Source organism: Acomys minous, assembly GCF_964271855.1.
Source record: "Acomys minous genome assembly, chromosome: 12".
Lineage (NCBI taxonomy): Eukaryota > Metazoa > Chordata > Mammalia > Rodentia > Muridae > Acomys > Acomys minous.
In genome coordinates, this window is record NC_140493.1 from 98,377,069 (window position 1) to 98,392,952 (window position 15,884).

At 52.8% G+C, this 15,884-nt stretch overlaps 1 protein-coding gene across 1 annotated transcript in view; it reads right to left on the minus strand.

Moving 5' to 3' along the window:
• Positions 1-15,864, minus strand: part of SCN4A (sodium voltage-gated channel alpha subunit 4) — a 33,630-nt gene extending 17,766 nt beyond the window's left edge. The window contains exons 1-11 of the mRNA XM_084748500.1: positions 15,779-15,864; positions 15,378-15,506; positions 14,866-14,957; positions 12,237-12,539; positions 11,481-11,544; positions 11,111-11,252; positions 8,966-9,175; positions 8,071-8,221; positions 5,932-6,170; positions 3,625-3,798; positions 2,121-2,477 (exon numbers count right to left, since the gene is read on the minus strand). Coding sequence (XP_084604626.1) covers positions 2,121-2,477; positions 3,625-3,798; positions 5,932-6,170; positions 8,071-8,221; positions 8,966-9,175; positions 11,111-11,252; positions 11,481-11,544; positions 12,237-12,539; positions 14,866-14,957; positions 15,378-15,506; positions 15,779-15,858 — 1,941 coding nt within the window. The 5' untranslated portion in view covers positions 15,859-15,864. The remainder of the gene's footprint in view (positions 1-2,120; positions 2,478-3,624; positions 3,799-5,931; positions 6,171-8,070; positions 8,222-8,965; positions 9,176-11,110; positions 11,253-11,480; positions 11,545-12,236; positions 12,540-14,865; positions 14,958-15,377; positions 15,507-15,778) is intronic.
• Positions 15,865-15,884: the final 20 nt, after the last annotated feature.

Genomic DNA, 15,884 nt, shown 5'->3' on the forward strand with positions numbered 1-15,884 from the left:
TCTCTCTCTCTCTCTCTCTCTCTCTCTCTCTCTCTCTCTTTCTCTCTCTGTGTGTGTGTGTATGTATCTGTCTCTCTTGGGTTTTTTTGTTTTGTTGTTGTTGTTATTTTGTTTTGTTTTTCGAGACAGAGTTTCTCTGTGTAGCTCTGCCTGTCCTGGACTCACTTTGTGGAGCGAGCTGGCCTTGAACTCACAGTGATCCTCCTGTCTCTGCCTCCTGAGTGCTGGGATTAAAGGCGTGCACCACCACCGCCCGGTCTCTCTTGGTTTTTCAAAACAGGGTTTCTCTGTGTAACAGCCCTGGCTGTCCTGGACTTACTATGTAGACCAGGCTGGCCTCGAACTCACAGATATTCCCCCTTCCTCTGTCTCCCAAGTGCTGGGATTAAAGGCATGCGCCACCACACCCGGCCTCACTCACAAACTTTTACTTCAAGCATGTCGCCCCTCGCCCCACACCAAATCCTGCCCCAAAGTTTGGCCCAGGAACCTCTTTCTCCCTACTCTCTCAGAACCCTCTCTCAGCCAGGCAGTGGTGACACACGCCTTTAATCCTAGCACTCAGGAGACAGAGGCAGGTGGATCTCTGAGTTCAAGGCCAGCCTGGCCTACAAAGCAAGTTCCAGGACAGCCAGGACTGTTAACACAGAGAGAGCCTGTCTCCAGAAACAAAACAAACACCAAAAATAGAACTCTCTCACGAACTGCAGGCCTGATTTCTCTCCTGTAGCTGTCCCATGGTCTCCTCCAGCTGAGGTAACACCCCCTCCCCCACCGGCATCAGCCCCCAGCCAGAGCTCAGCGATATCTGAGAAGCACTAACAGATTCTGAGAAGCCTACAGATTCCTCCAGCCTTTGTGGGGACACGCGGGCAGGCGTCTTCCACCCTCTGTTGCCCAGGGCAAGTTGGGCCACCACAGGGGCCAGCTGGGTGCAGCACTAAGGAGCCCTGAAGGGAGCGACCCAACCTCTGTCCCAAGAAGGGGAGGAATCGAACTGGCCCAGCAACAGAAATGCTGGCCAACTACACCATGAGTTTGCCTCCGTCCTGCCTGCATCGCTTCCATGTACAGCCCCTCCCCCCCATGTACAGCCCCTCCCCCAACCCCACCAAGCCCTGGGCGCACACCCAAATACAGCGTATAAGTTCACACCTATACTCATGGCACTCAGGAACTTGAGTCAGGAGGATTGCTGAGCATTGTAAGCCAGTCTGGGTTATAAAGTGAGTCTCAAAACCAAACAGGATCTCTGAACCAGGGACAATGACAGGATGTGGTATTCCCACTCTTGGTCCCCAGGGCTGGGGCCAGGAACCCACTTTAAGAAACTCCTGCTGATGGGGAAGCATAAACTTTTGAAGCTCACTCATATAGAATTACCATTTCGGGAGGTGGGGCATGGAAGAGAGGAAAAAAGAAATTTTTTTTTTCCTGAGACAGGGTTTCTCTGTGTAGCCTTGGCTGTCCTGGACTCACTTTGTAGATCAGGCTGGCCTCAAACTCACATCAATCCACCTGCCTCTGCCTCCAAAGTGCTGGAATTACAGGAGCGAGCCACCACACCTGGCTCATGGAAAACTTTTTTAAAGTTAGATTTATTCCTTTTATTTTATGTATGTTTTGCCTGCCTGCGTGGGTATGGATGGGTACCACATGAGTACCCCTGGTGCCTGAGGAGGTCGGAAGAGGATGTTGATCCCCTGAAACGAGTTATGGATGGTTAGGAATCACCATGTGGTTGCTGGGGAATTGAACCCAGTCCCTTGTAAAAGCAGCAACTGCTCTTAACCGCTGAGCCATCTTTCCAACCCCCACTGTTTTTTGTTTGTCTGTTTTGAGATAGTCTTCCTTTAGATCCTCGGCTGTCTTGGAATTCACTAAGTAACCCAGGCTCTCTTTGAACTCCCAGAGACCCTTCAGTTCAGCTTCCTGAATGCTGGAGGTACCGTGTCCACAGCCATCAGGCCTGACTAGTGAGATCTAAACACCAACAATTCCTTATAGCTGTACCTAGGACAAAGGGGCCCCTCAAATGAGAAAGAGGGGGAACCGGACATGCTTCATGTATTTCCCTGGGTAAGAGTCAGGAAGCCCCCAGGACGGACGGCTTCACTTACCACCAGGTTGCCAATGACCATAACCATGAGGAAGACGGTGAGGCACATGGCCTGGCCAGCGACCTCCATGCAGTCCCACATGGTCTCGATCCATTCCCCACAGAGGATGCGGAAGACGATGAGGAAGGAGTGGAAAAAGTCGTGCATGTGCCAGCGGGGCAGGCTGCAGTCTGAGGCAATCTTACACACACACTCCTTATAGCTCTTGCCAAACAGCTGCATGCCCACCACGGCGAAGATGAAGACGATGATGGCTAGCACCAGGGTCAGGTTGCCCAGCGCGCCCACTGAGTTGCCAATGATTTTGATGAGCATGTTGAGCGTTGGCCATGACTTGGCCAGCTTGAAGACACGCAGCTGCCGGGCAGGGAGAATACAAGCATGAATAGGATTTGGGTACCACCAATCAACCCCAGGGAGCCCCGGGGAGAAAGAGCAATATCCGACAGTCTGAAAGCCCGCCCTCCTGAGGAACAGGGCTTCCGTGTGCCTCTCTGTTGATGGGTACTTATGTCCTACTGACTCTTGTTATCCATGTTTAAAAACACGTCCTTAGCCATTGAAGATAAAGTTTCGAGTATTTACAAGTGAGACTGTATACCAGAATTTGCTTTAATATATTTCCCCCAATAAAAGAAAATGGGATAATATGAGGCAAGACTTGCGGCATGTGTGGCTGATGAGCTGGCTCTGCAGTTAAGAGCACGTGCTGCTCATCCAGAGGACCCGAGTTCGGTTCCCAGCGCCCACATGTGGCAGTTCATTGCCAGACCTGTAACTCCAGTTCCAGGGGATCCAACATCCTCTTCTGGCCTCTCTACAAGCACCCACAGCACAGACACATGGCATACAGACACACATATATAAAATTTAAATTGTTTTAAAAGATAAAATCGCGTTATGCTGCTGGGCAGTGGTGGCGCACACCTTTAATCCCAGCACTCGGGAGGTAGAGGTAGGCGGATCTCTGAGTTTGAGGCCAGCCTGGTCTACAAAGTGAGTCCAGGACAGCCAGGGCTAATACAGAGAAACCCTGTCTTGAGAAACAACAACAACAACAACAAAAGACAAACAAAATAAAATTACAGTATACTGATGGCTTTTGGGGGTTAGGGTTACAGATGCCCAAGGAGCTATTATATTTTGGCTCCACTTTTTGTTTGCATGAAAATTCCCATGGTAAAGTAAAAAAAAAAGAGGGGGTGGGTGGGAAGTAAACTTCTAGGGATAGAGAAAAATAGTGATTCTTAAGCCCCGAAGTCCTTACTAACAGTCTTTCAGGCCACACATGGGGCAGAAGTCCAAGGTCGCCTAATGTCAATTCCCAGGGCCACCGTTTTGGTGCCTGACCCCAGCCCTACATATAAGGAAGGATCCCTTTTCTCCTAGTTAACAGGTATAGACTCTGAGGGGTCACATGACAGGCATGGGGCAGCCGGGTCCTCTGCCTTCTGGCCCCTTAGGGTATCTTCCCCATCCCCGCCAGCCCCCGGGTCTTGGGTACCAGACGGAAGGAGCGGAGGACTGACAGCCCCTGCACGTTGGCCAGGCCCAGCTCCACCAGGCTGAGGGTGACGATGAAGCTGTCAAAGATGTTCCAGCCCTGTTGGAAATACTCGTAGGGGTCCATGGCGATCAGCTTCAGCACCATCTCTGCCGTGAAAATGCCTGTGAAGACCTGAGGGGAGAGACACGGGGTCCCTGTCACAGAGGCTCATGGAGAACTGGGCCTTGGGAGGCTCTCCCTCCCCTGCCTCCTGGCAGAGGCTTTGGGCACTGAAGGGCAGGGGTAGGGAGTGGGACCTGCGGCCCATGTGCGTGTGTGTCCATGTGAGTGACAGATACAAAGGTCATGCCATATGCATAGGTGGGCACAACACAGACCCACTCTTGTCCACTCTGACCTTGTGACGTCACTAACTTCTTGGGTCTTCGATCTGATCATGATGATCAGCATTCATGAAGTGCTACTCACGCTACGTACACTGACCTCGCTGACACGCTGTTCTCTATAAAACTCGGAAGGGTTATCACACTCTTTCCACAGATAAACAACTGGGCTCAGAGATGCGCCTCCCAACGCCCCTACATGACACTCGGTCCCTGGGGTTCTCAGCTCTGGATCCCGCCTCTGTGCTCCAAGCCTCCCTACTGAGTATAACCCCAGGACCTAGCAAACTTTCCTTTTTTGCTTTTGAAGCATGTATCACGCAGCCCAGGCTGGCCTCAGACTCACTAGGTAGCAGAGGAGGACCTTGAACTTCTGATGCTCCTGCCTGCTAGGAAAGGAGCCTAGGAAGGCAGGCTTGCTCTATTTTTTTTTTTTTTTTTTTGAGACAGGGGTTTCTCTGTGTAGCCTTGGCTATCCTAGACTCCTTTTGTAGACCAGGCTGGCCTCGAACTCACAGCAATCCGCCTGCCTCTGCCTCCCGAGTGCTGGGATTAAAGGCGTGCGCCACCACGCCCGGCCTAGAAGGTTTGCTCTTAAGGGAAGCACTCTATCAACTGAGCCATGCGCTTAGCCACCCAGCAAGCTTTGGTGGGCGCAGGGTCTTGGGCAGGGACTAAAAGGGACAAAACCAGTCAGAAGATCAGATCTGCCTCTTCAACCCCAGAACAGGCACCTGAGGACCCCACTGCCCCTTAAAGAGGGTATGGCCCTGCCTCTTACCAGGCACCAGCTGCTATGGGTCCACAGCCTGACTAGATGCACACTGGGTTCCTCCTAAGAGCACGTGCCCAGACAGCAGCACAGTGTGGACAGTGGGTGAGCAGGCAGACAGGCCCTGCCCGTCACACACACACACACACACACACACACACACACACACACACACACACACACACACACACACACCCTGGCAGCCCTGGAGCACACTCTTGCTTCTCTTGCCCAGCCTGGCCATGGCTGTTTCACAAGATAGACAGATCTTGAAGGCTAGGGATTTGATTTTTTTTTTTATGCCTCCTACCCAGTCCTGCTCCCACTCTCCCTCATATCCTACTCTGTTAATCTGTCTCTCCTTGGAGGAGGAGGGGGGCCTCTTGCCCATTTGCCTTGACCAGGGTGGGGTGGGGCAGTGGTGGGTGGGGTGGGGTGGTGGTTGGTGGGACGGGACAGGACTGTAAAGCTGATTGGGAAGGGTGGGGCATGAGGGAGCAGGGCTAGAGGAGGCGGCAGCAGTGGCTTTTCCCTTTGTCTGGCTCCACTGGGCCAGGCAATGAGGTGCTAATGCTCCTAATGGACACAGATAAGCAGTCGGATCAGAGCATGTCAACAATAGCTGAGCAGCAAAGGGCTGGGAAGAGAGTAGCTTGGTGAGGCCTCTGGGGTGAGGGCTGATGCAGACCCTCCTTGCACTGGATGTCTCTGTGTCTCTGGCTATGCGCTCCCGCCCTCGAGTCCCTTGGTCTCTTTTAGGCTCATGACAGCTTGTTACCTAGCCCCGCTCATTTCCACACACCTTGACTCCCTGAGCCCCAATTCCAGGAGGTGGCCTGGATCCAGACCTCCCGGGGGAGCCCTGGTCTCAGCTCACCCAATTCTCCTTTGTTGCCAAATACTTTGAAGTTTAATTACCACAGTCCCCAGAGCGCTGCGTGGATGTACCTCCCCTGTACAGCCTGAGTCCCCAGAGCGCTGCGCGTGCCTCCCCTGTACAGCGCGAGTCCCCAGAGTGCTGCGCGTGCCTCCCCTGTACGGCTCACGCCACATGTCCCCGCGTGCCCTATGTTTCCACCCGGCCCAGGCAGCCTCACATCTCTGTCCTGTCCTTTGGATGACCGCCCTCTCCTTCCGTGCCTTCCTTACCAGGTTGCCCACGGAGAGCACATGGTCAAAGTGTTCGGTCATGGGGTAGTGCTCCATAGCCATGAACAGGGTGTTGAGCACGATGCAGATGGTGATGCCCAGGTCCACGAAGGGGTCCATGACGATCAGGTGGATCACATGCTTGAACTTCACCCACGGGGCACAGCAGTTCCAGATGAGCACTTTGTGCGCACACTTGTACCACCACGGTGGGCACTTCTGGTGGGCCTCTTCTAGCTCTGGAGACCGGGTGGTAACGGGTTGTCTGGTGAAGAGTCTCGGCTCGGCTTGGCTCTTTCTCCATCTTTGCTCCATCCTCCCGCGCCCCACCCTTTAGCACTCCACATCTCCACACTCCAACCAACCACTTGGAAGGGCTCCTCTGTCCTCGTCCCCATAGCGTCCACCTCACAGGACATCGTCCTTCAAAACTCTTCTCTGCCGACCCTCTCAAGAAGGCCCTCTTTAGCCCCATCCACCCCAACACTTCACCCTCAGGGCCAGCCCCCTCAAAATCTCACACAGAAGCCTCATCCTTCCAAGCCCTCTCCCCAAGAGCCCCTCAGGACACACCTCCTAGCCAGGCCGTGGTGGCGCACGCCTTTAATCCCAGCACTCGGGAGGCAGAGGCGGGCGGATCGCTGTGAGTTCAAGGATAGCCTGGTCTACAAAGAGAGTCCAGGGCAGCCAAGGCTACACAGAAAAACAAAACAAACAAACAAAAGGAAAAAAAAAAAAGGACACACCTTTATAGTAAACCCCCTCGCTAGTGCTCTGCTTTGAGCCCTACCATCTTGCTGCACCCCCACAATGCCCTCCCCTCAGTGAGCTGGAGCTGAGCTATTGGCCAGCCTCTCCGGTTGGGATTCTACCAGGAAAGAGAGATACCCTAGCTACTGCCTGGGCTCTGGAGTCTTTGGGAGCACTGAGAGTCTACCTTAGGCGGGCCAGTGCTGCTGGTCAGAGTCCCTGAAGGCCTTCTCCCTGCTGCTGGTAACCTAGGTCCCTCCAGACTGTCATGTCTTAAGCGACTTTCTGGAAACGCCTATTCTTGCCACCCGCAAGCTGTAGGGTCTATGAGATAGGGGCCGTTCCTCCACCTGGTCTCAGCGGCCTATGGGCGCAACCTCCCTTTAGGCAGGCTCTCCAGTACTTACCACTGGAAACTGAAGAGGTAAACACTATTGGCTCTACCTATTTCACAGGTGAAAGAGCCCAGGATGGGTGGCAGGTCCTTGGAGACCCTGGGTCGGCCTGGGGTCCCACTGAGGAGTGAGGAAAGTGAACCCTTTCTAGGCTGTGTCAGGCTAGTTAGTCTGCCTGGGCTACTGTAGTTGCCGCAGGGTCTGAGATTTGATGCCTGAGAAGGAGACCACAGCTGAAACAGAGGCGGGGACCAGCTCTGCCCAGGTTTCCCTGGCAGGGCACAGTTGCCTGAACGCAGAGTGTAAGGTCAGGTAAGACGGATCCCTTTGAAGGTTTATAGAGCCCTGAGGAACCCCAGACTCTGCTTTTAGCACAGGGCAAGCCCTGGGGAGCAACTGGGTACCTTCCATGGGTCAGGGATTTTTTTTTTCCTCCTAGCCTCCTCCTCTTTTCATTTTCTCCCTCCGTCAATATCTCTGTTTCCCCACCTTGCTCTTCTACCATCACACCATCTCTTTCTCTCTGTTCAGTAATCTGCTCCATCCATCATCTACTTTGCTTCTGTCCACCTTTCCTTGTTACTGGTTTTTGATTTTCCTCCTGAGACCTGAGGGTGGGTACCACAGGATTGGTGGGGAGTCTGTGATCCTACGTGGGGGATTTGACCATGACCTTTAACCTTTACCCAGGAAACACCGGAGTAGTTTCCGGAACAACCGGCCTTCCTGGTTAGTATTATTAGCCTGTCCTTCCCTGTTGCCTTGAGCTCTCCCGGAAGCCCCCTAGTTCCCACAATGGCCTGGCCTTGCAGCCAGAAATGGGCCAGGTCGACAGGACTATATTTATCCCAGCTTATTTCTTTGGTGTCAATATTAAGTTACTGCCCTCCTGGAGCTGGGTCCAAGCAGGCCCCACCCTGCACCCCAGGAAGATGAGAGGCCTGGTGGGCAGCACAGGCAGAGTAGGAGGGGGTGGGGGCACAGGGGCACTCACCCTCCATAGCATCAGAGACGGCACTGTCTGCGCTGCAGCTTGGCCGCGGGGGCCCCTTCTCCCCAGATGTATCCAGGCTGCCATTGCAGTCTTTGTTGTGGCCTGGGTCCCCATCTGACTCCCCGCCTTCCAGAGCCTGGGCGGCCTTAGCCTATAAGCCAGCAAGGATGGTGAGTGAGAAATTTGCCTCTGAGACAGGAGCATGAGTGCACTGACTCACAGAAATGCTTACTGAGCCTCTCGGATGACAGGCCCTTTTCTTCTCCCTCCCTCTCTCTCTCTCTCTCTCTCTCTCTCTCTCTCTCTCTCTCTCTCTCTCTCTCTCTGAGACAGGGTCTCTCTGTGTAGCCTTGGCTATCTAGACTTGCTCTATAGACCAGGCTGGCCTCGAATTCACAGTGATCCGCCTGCCTCTACCTCCCCAGTGCTGGGGTTAAAGGCGTGCGCCACCACCGCCCTGCTCCTTTTCTTAGCTGATGTCAAATCTAGCACAGGTAGGGAAGGAGCAGCTCTCAGTGGCGATTGAGTGACAGGGTGGGGACAAGGTGACCGAGGACCCTTTACCCTGAAAACCCTCAACCCTGCTGGGCCCTATACTTCATACATGTGTGAAAAAGAGGGAAGTGGCTCCAAATCCAGCTCTGGACCTTTAACCCGGAGGTAACGTCACATTTCACTGTTCCAAACTCCTTGCTGTGTGACGGGGAAACTGAGGCACCCCTCCCACTGAAGCTCCCAACCTGGGGCTTCCTGCTCCTTTTGCCCCATAGCCCTTCCCTCTTGCCCCTCCTCCTCCCAACGTCCCTGTTATGAGCCAAGAATTAAGCAGTCTAGGCCAGTGGCAGGGAGACCCTTGGGGCCCCACCCCAAACCAACTTCCTGTCAAGGTCCACACCTTTTCCAACTCCTCCTGGTGTTTTTTGTATTTCTCAAGCATCTGTTGAAACTCCTCCTCTTTCTCCTGGTCCTCGGCCAGGGTGGCTTCATTCTGCTCAGCATACGCCATGGCCACCACCGCCAGGATCAGATTGATGAGGTAGAAGGAACCCAGGAAGATGATGACCACGAAGAAGATCATGTAGGTCTTGCCAGCCGCTCGGAGGGTCTGGGGAGGAGGGAAGGAGGAGGGGGGGTCTAACCGTCTCCCCGGGGCCTTTCTACATCATTGATGCTTAGGTGAGTAAGCAGACAAGGAGTCCCACACAGAGCCTGGGGACTTGGGGGCCTCAGAGACAAGGTGCAAACATCCTCAGCAACTAAGGCATATTCTAGGGAACTTCAAAATACACGTGAGTGACCCAGGCATTCTGGTGTCCCAGGTCAGAGCTGTGGGGAGTCCACATAGCCACCCGAGATCAGAAAACCAGGATGGACAAACAGCAACCAGGCCTCAAAACCTTGCTTTGCCATAGAGCCTGGTACCTAGTAAACAAACGCTCAACAAATAGTAAGTAGACCTATGATTAGTGTTATTATTAATCTTGTTAAAAACACTGCCTAAGCCGGGCATAGTGGTGCACGCCTTTAATCCCAGCACTCGGGAGGCAGAGGCAGGTGGATTGCTATGAGTTCGAGGCCAGCCTGGTATACAAAGCGAGTCCAGGGCAGCTAAGGCTACACAGAGAAACCCTGTCTTGAAAAACCAAAACCAACCAAACAAAAACAAAACCAAAAACAACCACCCAAAAAACACTGCCTAAGATCAGAAGACGCTGCCACCTGTTCTCAGCCTACCCGCCATACAGTGAACATCAAGTGCGGGCGTTCCTTGGTACCCTGGGAATGGAATTGGCTCCTTGGATACCAAGACCTGCAGATGTTATGCCCCTTCCGGGAAAGGGTGTGGTGTTTTCATCCACCCTAGGTACAGGCTCCCTCTTCTAATCCTCTCTAGATGACCCATGGATCTAATACAATGTAAGCGCTATGCACACAGTTGCTGGGCTTTCTAAATTATGGAACAAAGATCTCTCCCCATAGGATGTTTGTATGTGTCCTCTAAACACGAGTCTCCAGTATAGGCACAATTTTTCCTTTTAAAAGACTTCTCTTTATTTCTCCCTTACACATTACTGGGAACTGAACCCAGGACCTGGTAGGTAAGTATTCTACCACTGAGCTACATACCCAGCCTTCCCCCTCTCCACCCCCTCACCCCCCAAAAAAACCCCAGAATTTCTTTGTATAGTCCTGGCTATCCTGAAACTTGCTTTGTAGACTGGGCTGACCTTGAACTAAGAGATCTGCTTGCCTCTGCCTCTGCCTCCCAAGTGCTGGGATTAAAGGTGTGTGCCACCACTACCCACTCCATTTTTGTTTATTTGTTTTTGTTTTGTTTTGTTTTGTTGAGACAGGGTTTCTCTGTGTTATCTTGGCTGTCTTGAACTCCCTTTGTAGACCAGGCTAGCCTTGAAGTCACAGTGCTCCGCCTGCCTCTGCCCCCCAAGGGCTGAGATTAAAGGTGTATGCCACCATGCCTGACTGCACTCCACTTTTTTGCTCCTTTCTTTCTTTTTTGTTTTGTTTTTTTGAGATAGGATTTCTCTGTGTAGCCTTGATTGGCCTGGACTCATTTTGTAGACCAGGCTGGCCTTGAACTCACAGAGATCTGCCTGCCTCTACCTCCCGGGTGCTGGGATTACAGGCACGCGCCACCGCACCGGGCCCTACTCTATTTTTTAAGAAGCATTTTCCATCTGTAGTTGGTTGAACCTACAGAGGCGGAGCCCACAGACATGGAGGGCCAATTATCATTGTGTGGAGGCAGAATTTGATTTTCCTGGCTGTCCTACTTATTTCTCTGAGGCTTAGAGACTCCTGGGCCCAGACCCTCAGCTCGAAAAGTGACAACAGAGAAGGAAAAGGACAGTTGTTGGGCTCTCACCAGGTGTCCCACAGGGGCATTGAAGGAACCCCTGAGAGGAGATGGTGCAGAGGGGGGGGTCTGACCATCATGGGTGGGCTCTGTGTGGCTCTGAGGGGCAGTGGCATGGGGGGGTTATGTCTGTGGGGCAAAGGGGCAGAGTGGGGACAGCTGTACCAGCTGGAAAAGGTTCTCCCAGTAGTCCTGTGTCATGAGACGGAAGAGAGCCAGGAAGGCCCAACTGAAGGTATCGTAGCTAGTGTAGCCATAGTTGGGGTTCCGCCCAGCCTTCATGCATTCGTAACCTTCGGGGCAGTGCCTGGTAGTAAAAAGCGGGGGGGGGGGGCTGGCTTAGGGAGAGAAGAGAGCTAGGACAGATGGAGGACTGTGGGTGGGGGGTAGGGTGACCCCTGGTTCTCCATATGTCCTCCAAGATGTCTGCCCTTGCCCACTAGTTCCCTTACGCTCCTATCCACCCCAGACCCCTGTGCCTAATGAACACCCACCTCCCAGAATACCTGGGGTACACCACTGTTCCACAACTCACCCAGCGTCACTGCTATTCCCACAGAGCAGGGCATCGTTGGAGCCCTCCAAGAAATAGAAGTTCCCTTTCGAAATGAGAGGCCACAAAGAAGACATGTTACCCCACAGATGCACAGAAAACACACGTACGTATCACACACCAGTGGAAGGATCTGTGTGCCCAAAGAGTATGAACAGATACACACTGGCCCCTACCCCCCATCTTTTAAGAACGGTTCCAAACTCCAGGGTCTCCAGCGGGCAAACTGCAGGGGCTCAGCTTAAGCCTTGTCGGCTTGGTGCCTTCCTGAGGTTATGAAGTCAGGAGTCACCAGGGGCCCAATAAGGGTCAAAGGGCACATGTCTGTGTGTGCATTAAGCTACCACATATTTATTTAGCTATAGGGTTGTGGTTAGAATCTGGGGATCACAGTGAAGGAAGGGTACCATTCCAACGGGCAGACACTGTGAGTAATAGTGAGTGTGTGAGAATGTGTATGTGTGTTGCGGGTGCGTAAAGGACAGGCATGCGAACAGGACGTGCCTTGCTGGCAGCCCTACCAGGGAGGGAGCACAAAGTGTGGGGAAGGAGAACAGGGTGCCCAGGCTACAAAAGGATGATGAACAGTGAGATCCTTAGTGTGTGTGTGTGTGTCTGTCTGTCTGTCCGTCCTAGGGTAACCTTGGATGTCATTTCTCAGAACCAACTGTATGCTTCCTCCCCCCCCCCCCCACCCACCCAGGGACTCTCCTCTGGCCCGTCTACCTCCCTTCTCACCTTCGTCATTGATGTAGGCATCCCAGTCAAAGGTATAGTTGCTGGCCCAGCTCTCCTGGCTGTTCCAAGTGTCGTTGCCGTACCACAACGTGTCATTTTCGTACCACGTGGTGTCATTGCCGTACCACGTGGCGTTGGTGTCATTCATGGGCGGGGGCCAGCGCACGCACTTCTGCCTCAGGTTTCCCATAAAAAGCTGCAGCCCCACCAGGGCAAAGACACTGAGGCAGAAGACAGTGAGGATCATCACATCTGACAGCTTTTTCACGGACTGGATCAGGGCTCCCACAATCGTCTTCAGCCCTGGTCACAGAGAGGGGGGAAAGTGTCAGCAGGGGCTAAGGGGGGATGGTTAGAGGGCTCCCACCCTGACCCTCACCACGAGCCTCAGCCAAGTCCATCTCTGAGGCTAGCTTCATCCTTCACAGCTTCTTCCCCGAAGCCTCCCTGTGCTAGCTCTTTCCTTTTTGTTTGTTTGTTTGTTTGTTTCAAGACAGGGCTTCTCTATGTAGCCCTAAATTTCCTGGAACTCACTCTGTAGCTCCACCTGACTCTGTAGACCCACCTGCCTCTGCCTCCCAAGTACTGGGATTAAAGGCTGCACCACCACCACCCAGCATGAAGACACTGATTTTTCTTTTTTTGTTTTTTTGTTTTGTTTGAGACAGGGTCTCTCTGTGTAGCCTTGGCTGTCCTAGACTTGCTTTGTAGACCAGGCTGGGATTAAAGGCATGTGCTAACACTCCCAGCCGGTGGCTTCTTCTTTTTTTTTTTTTTTTTTTTTGGTTTTTTGAGACAAGGTTTCTCTGTGTAGCCTTGGCTGTCCTAGACTCGCTTTGTAGACTAGGCTGGCCTCGAACTCACAGTGATCTGCCTGCCTCTGCCTCCCGAGTGCTGGGATTAAAGGCGTGCGCCACTACGCCCGGTGCTGGTGGCTTCTTTTTTAAAGGCACATTTTGTGAGATGAGGGAGTCTGGAGAACACATTTTTTTGGGTCACTAACCCAGTGACATTTATTAAATGTCTATGTATGCTTTTACATAATTCTGAGGGTCAGGCAGCAGCCTATTGAATCTTAGAGGACCGTCTTCCTCTATATGGAGTAAATACTTGAGAAAGAGTTACACTATGTGGTAGAGGTACACACTTTTATTCCCAGGACTCGGGATGCACACCTCTGTGAGTTCAAAACCAGCCTGGTCTACAGAGTGAGTTCCAGGACAGTTAGGGCTACACAGAGAAACTCTGTCTTGAAAAGCCAAAATAAAATAAAATAAAAAGAAAGGGTTAGTAGCTGGGCGGTGGTGGCGCACGCCTTTAATCCCAGCACTCGGGATGCAGAGGCAGGCTGATTGCCATGAGTTCGAGACCAGCCTGGTCTACAAAGTGAGTACAGGACAGCCAAGGATACACAGAGAAACCCTGTCTCAAAAAACCAGCCAACCAACAAAACAAAACAAAACAAAACAAAAACAACCTCCCTCCCCAAAACAAAACAAAACAAACGAAACCCACCAACATCAGCAACAACAAAACCAATTCTGGTGGGGTTCCATGGGAGAGATTTTGGTTATTGACGGAGGCCAAAGCTTCCTCCTTGGACTAGGTCATTCATTTCTCCCTTCTTTTCCTGACGTGGAAACCAAATGTTCCTCAGTCTCCTTTGAGAGCCCTCCTGAGTCCTGAAGACGCTAAAGCCGGCCTTAGAGGCAGTTGTGAGCATGGTGTGAGTGTTGGGAACTGAACCCAGGTCACTTGGAACACTTAGCCATCCCTCCGGCCCCTGGTTCTCCCTGATACATGACTTTGGGGTTGCCTTTCCCTCACTTCTGGGATAGGGATGGCGTGGTCCTCTGGCATCGCTGAGGGCTGGGGACTACCACTCCTTGGAGTCACTTTCAGGTAGAGCTCTGGGCTTGTCTGGTCTCCTTGTATCTCAGGCAGAGTTCTCCTCAGTTTCAACGGATGTTTATATATCACACCTCAAGGCCCAGTGCTGTTTTAAGCATTTCACAGAGCACCAGTTCTCAGCCTTCCTAATGCTGTGACCCTTTAACATGTCATGTGCGGTGACAATCTCCCCCCCACCCCCCCACCGCAAGCCCCGCTATCAAATTATTTTTGTTGCTACTTCATAACTGCTATGGATCATAAATCAAATATCTGTGGTTTTTGATGGTCTTAGGGGATCCCTGTGAAAGGGTCATTTGACCCCACACACAGGGGTTCGTGACCCACAGGTTGAGAACCACTGTTATAAAGATTTCAGGCTTTTAGTTTTTATACACACCCTGGGGTTCAGTAATAAGGAAACTTAGGCCAGATTAAGCCACTTGCCTAAGGTCAGTATCAAGAAGGGGAGAAGTGAACCCACGCTGTGTGTTTGCAGAGCCTGTCTGTGCTCACCCTGTCTCTTAACTGCCCAGCCCTCCCACTACGAGCCCCTTCTGCTCGGTGGCCACATGGCCCTCTCTGTGTTCAAGTTGTGGTACACTCCTATACAAACGCATGGCCAAGCATCGTCATAAGCCTGGCTTGGGCCCCCAGAACCTGAATATTTATTTCTAGGCCCAAGTATGGTGGAAGGGCATGTTGTCCCAGGCAGAAGGTTCCCCACACCTCCCGATACCTGGGATAACCGTGATGGTTTTCAGGGCCCGCAGCACACGGAAGGTCCTCAGGGCTGAGATGTTGCCCAAGTCCACAAACTCTGTCACATACCTGAGTGGGAAGTTGAGGTCGAATGTGTCAGAGCTGGGACAGAAACCAAGCGTCTCTGGGTCCAGGATGAGGACTCCCAAAGAATTGTTTTAAGTGGAGGGCGGGTCAAATAGCCCCCAAAGTTCCTGGTTTATCCCAAGAGTTGGGAAGAACAGTGCTGGGTGTTGCTGATAGAGAGTGGAGGGTCAAGGACAGCCTTGCTCACCCACTGGCTGTGGAACGCTGAGTCAGGCTGTCTCTCAAGGTATGTGCAGTATGAGGAGGAGACACTGGCCTCTGAGCAGGGCCCTAGGAACATCCTAGATCATACGGCTCCGTTGGCACAAGTAACCAACGGCCCCTGCCACCGCCCTCCTGTCAGTGCCCTCTTTGGTGCTTGGCCCTCTCGCCGTTCCCACCCCAGCCTCAGGCCCTGCTCACGCCATTGTGATGACACTGAAGTCCAGCCAGTTCCAGGGGTCCCGGAGGAACGTGAAATCATCAATGCAGAAACCTCGGGCCAGCATCTTAATGAGGGACTCAAAGGTGTAGATCCCCGTGAAGGTGTACCTGGCAAGAAAGAGGGCCGGGCAGGGCAGAGGATGTCACCTGGGAATGTGTGCGTACAGGGCAACTGTGGACATAGGAGGAGGATGGGCACCAAGAGAGTACATGGCTACCCAGGGCTGGGGACATTAGGGAGGGTGACAGCATGCCCACCCCACCTTGGCTTAAGGTGTGGTGTCACAGGGGCAGCGTGTCTCCTCCGGAAGACAAGAGCAGTGCCCCTCTGAACACTGGGAGTGCAGACCTGGGGTAGGGAGTTTGGGGAGGGAACTTACTCCACATCTTTGGACCAAGAAGGCGGGTTGCTCATGGTCATGAACACACAGTTGGTCAAGATGGTGATCATGATAAACATGCTGAACAGCGTGGGAGGGGCGTTGG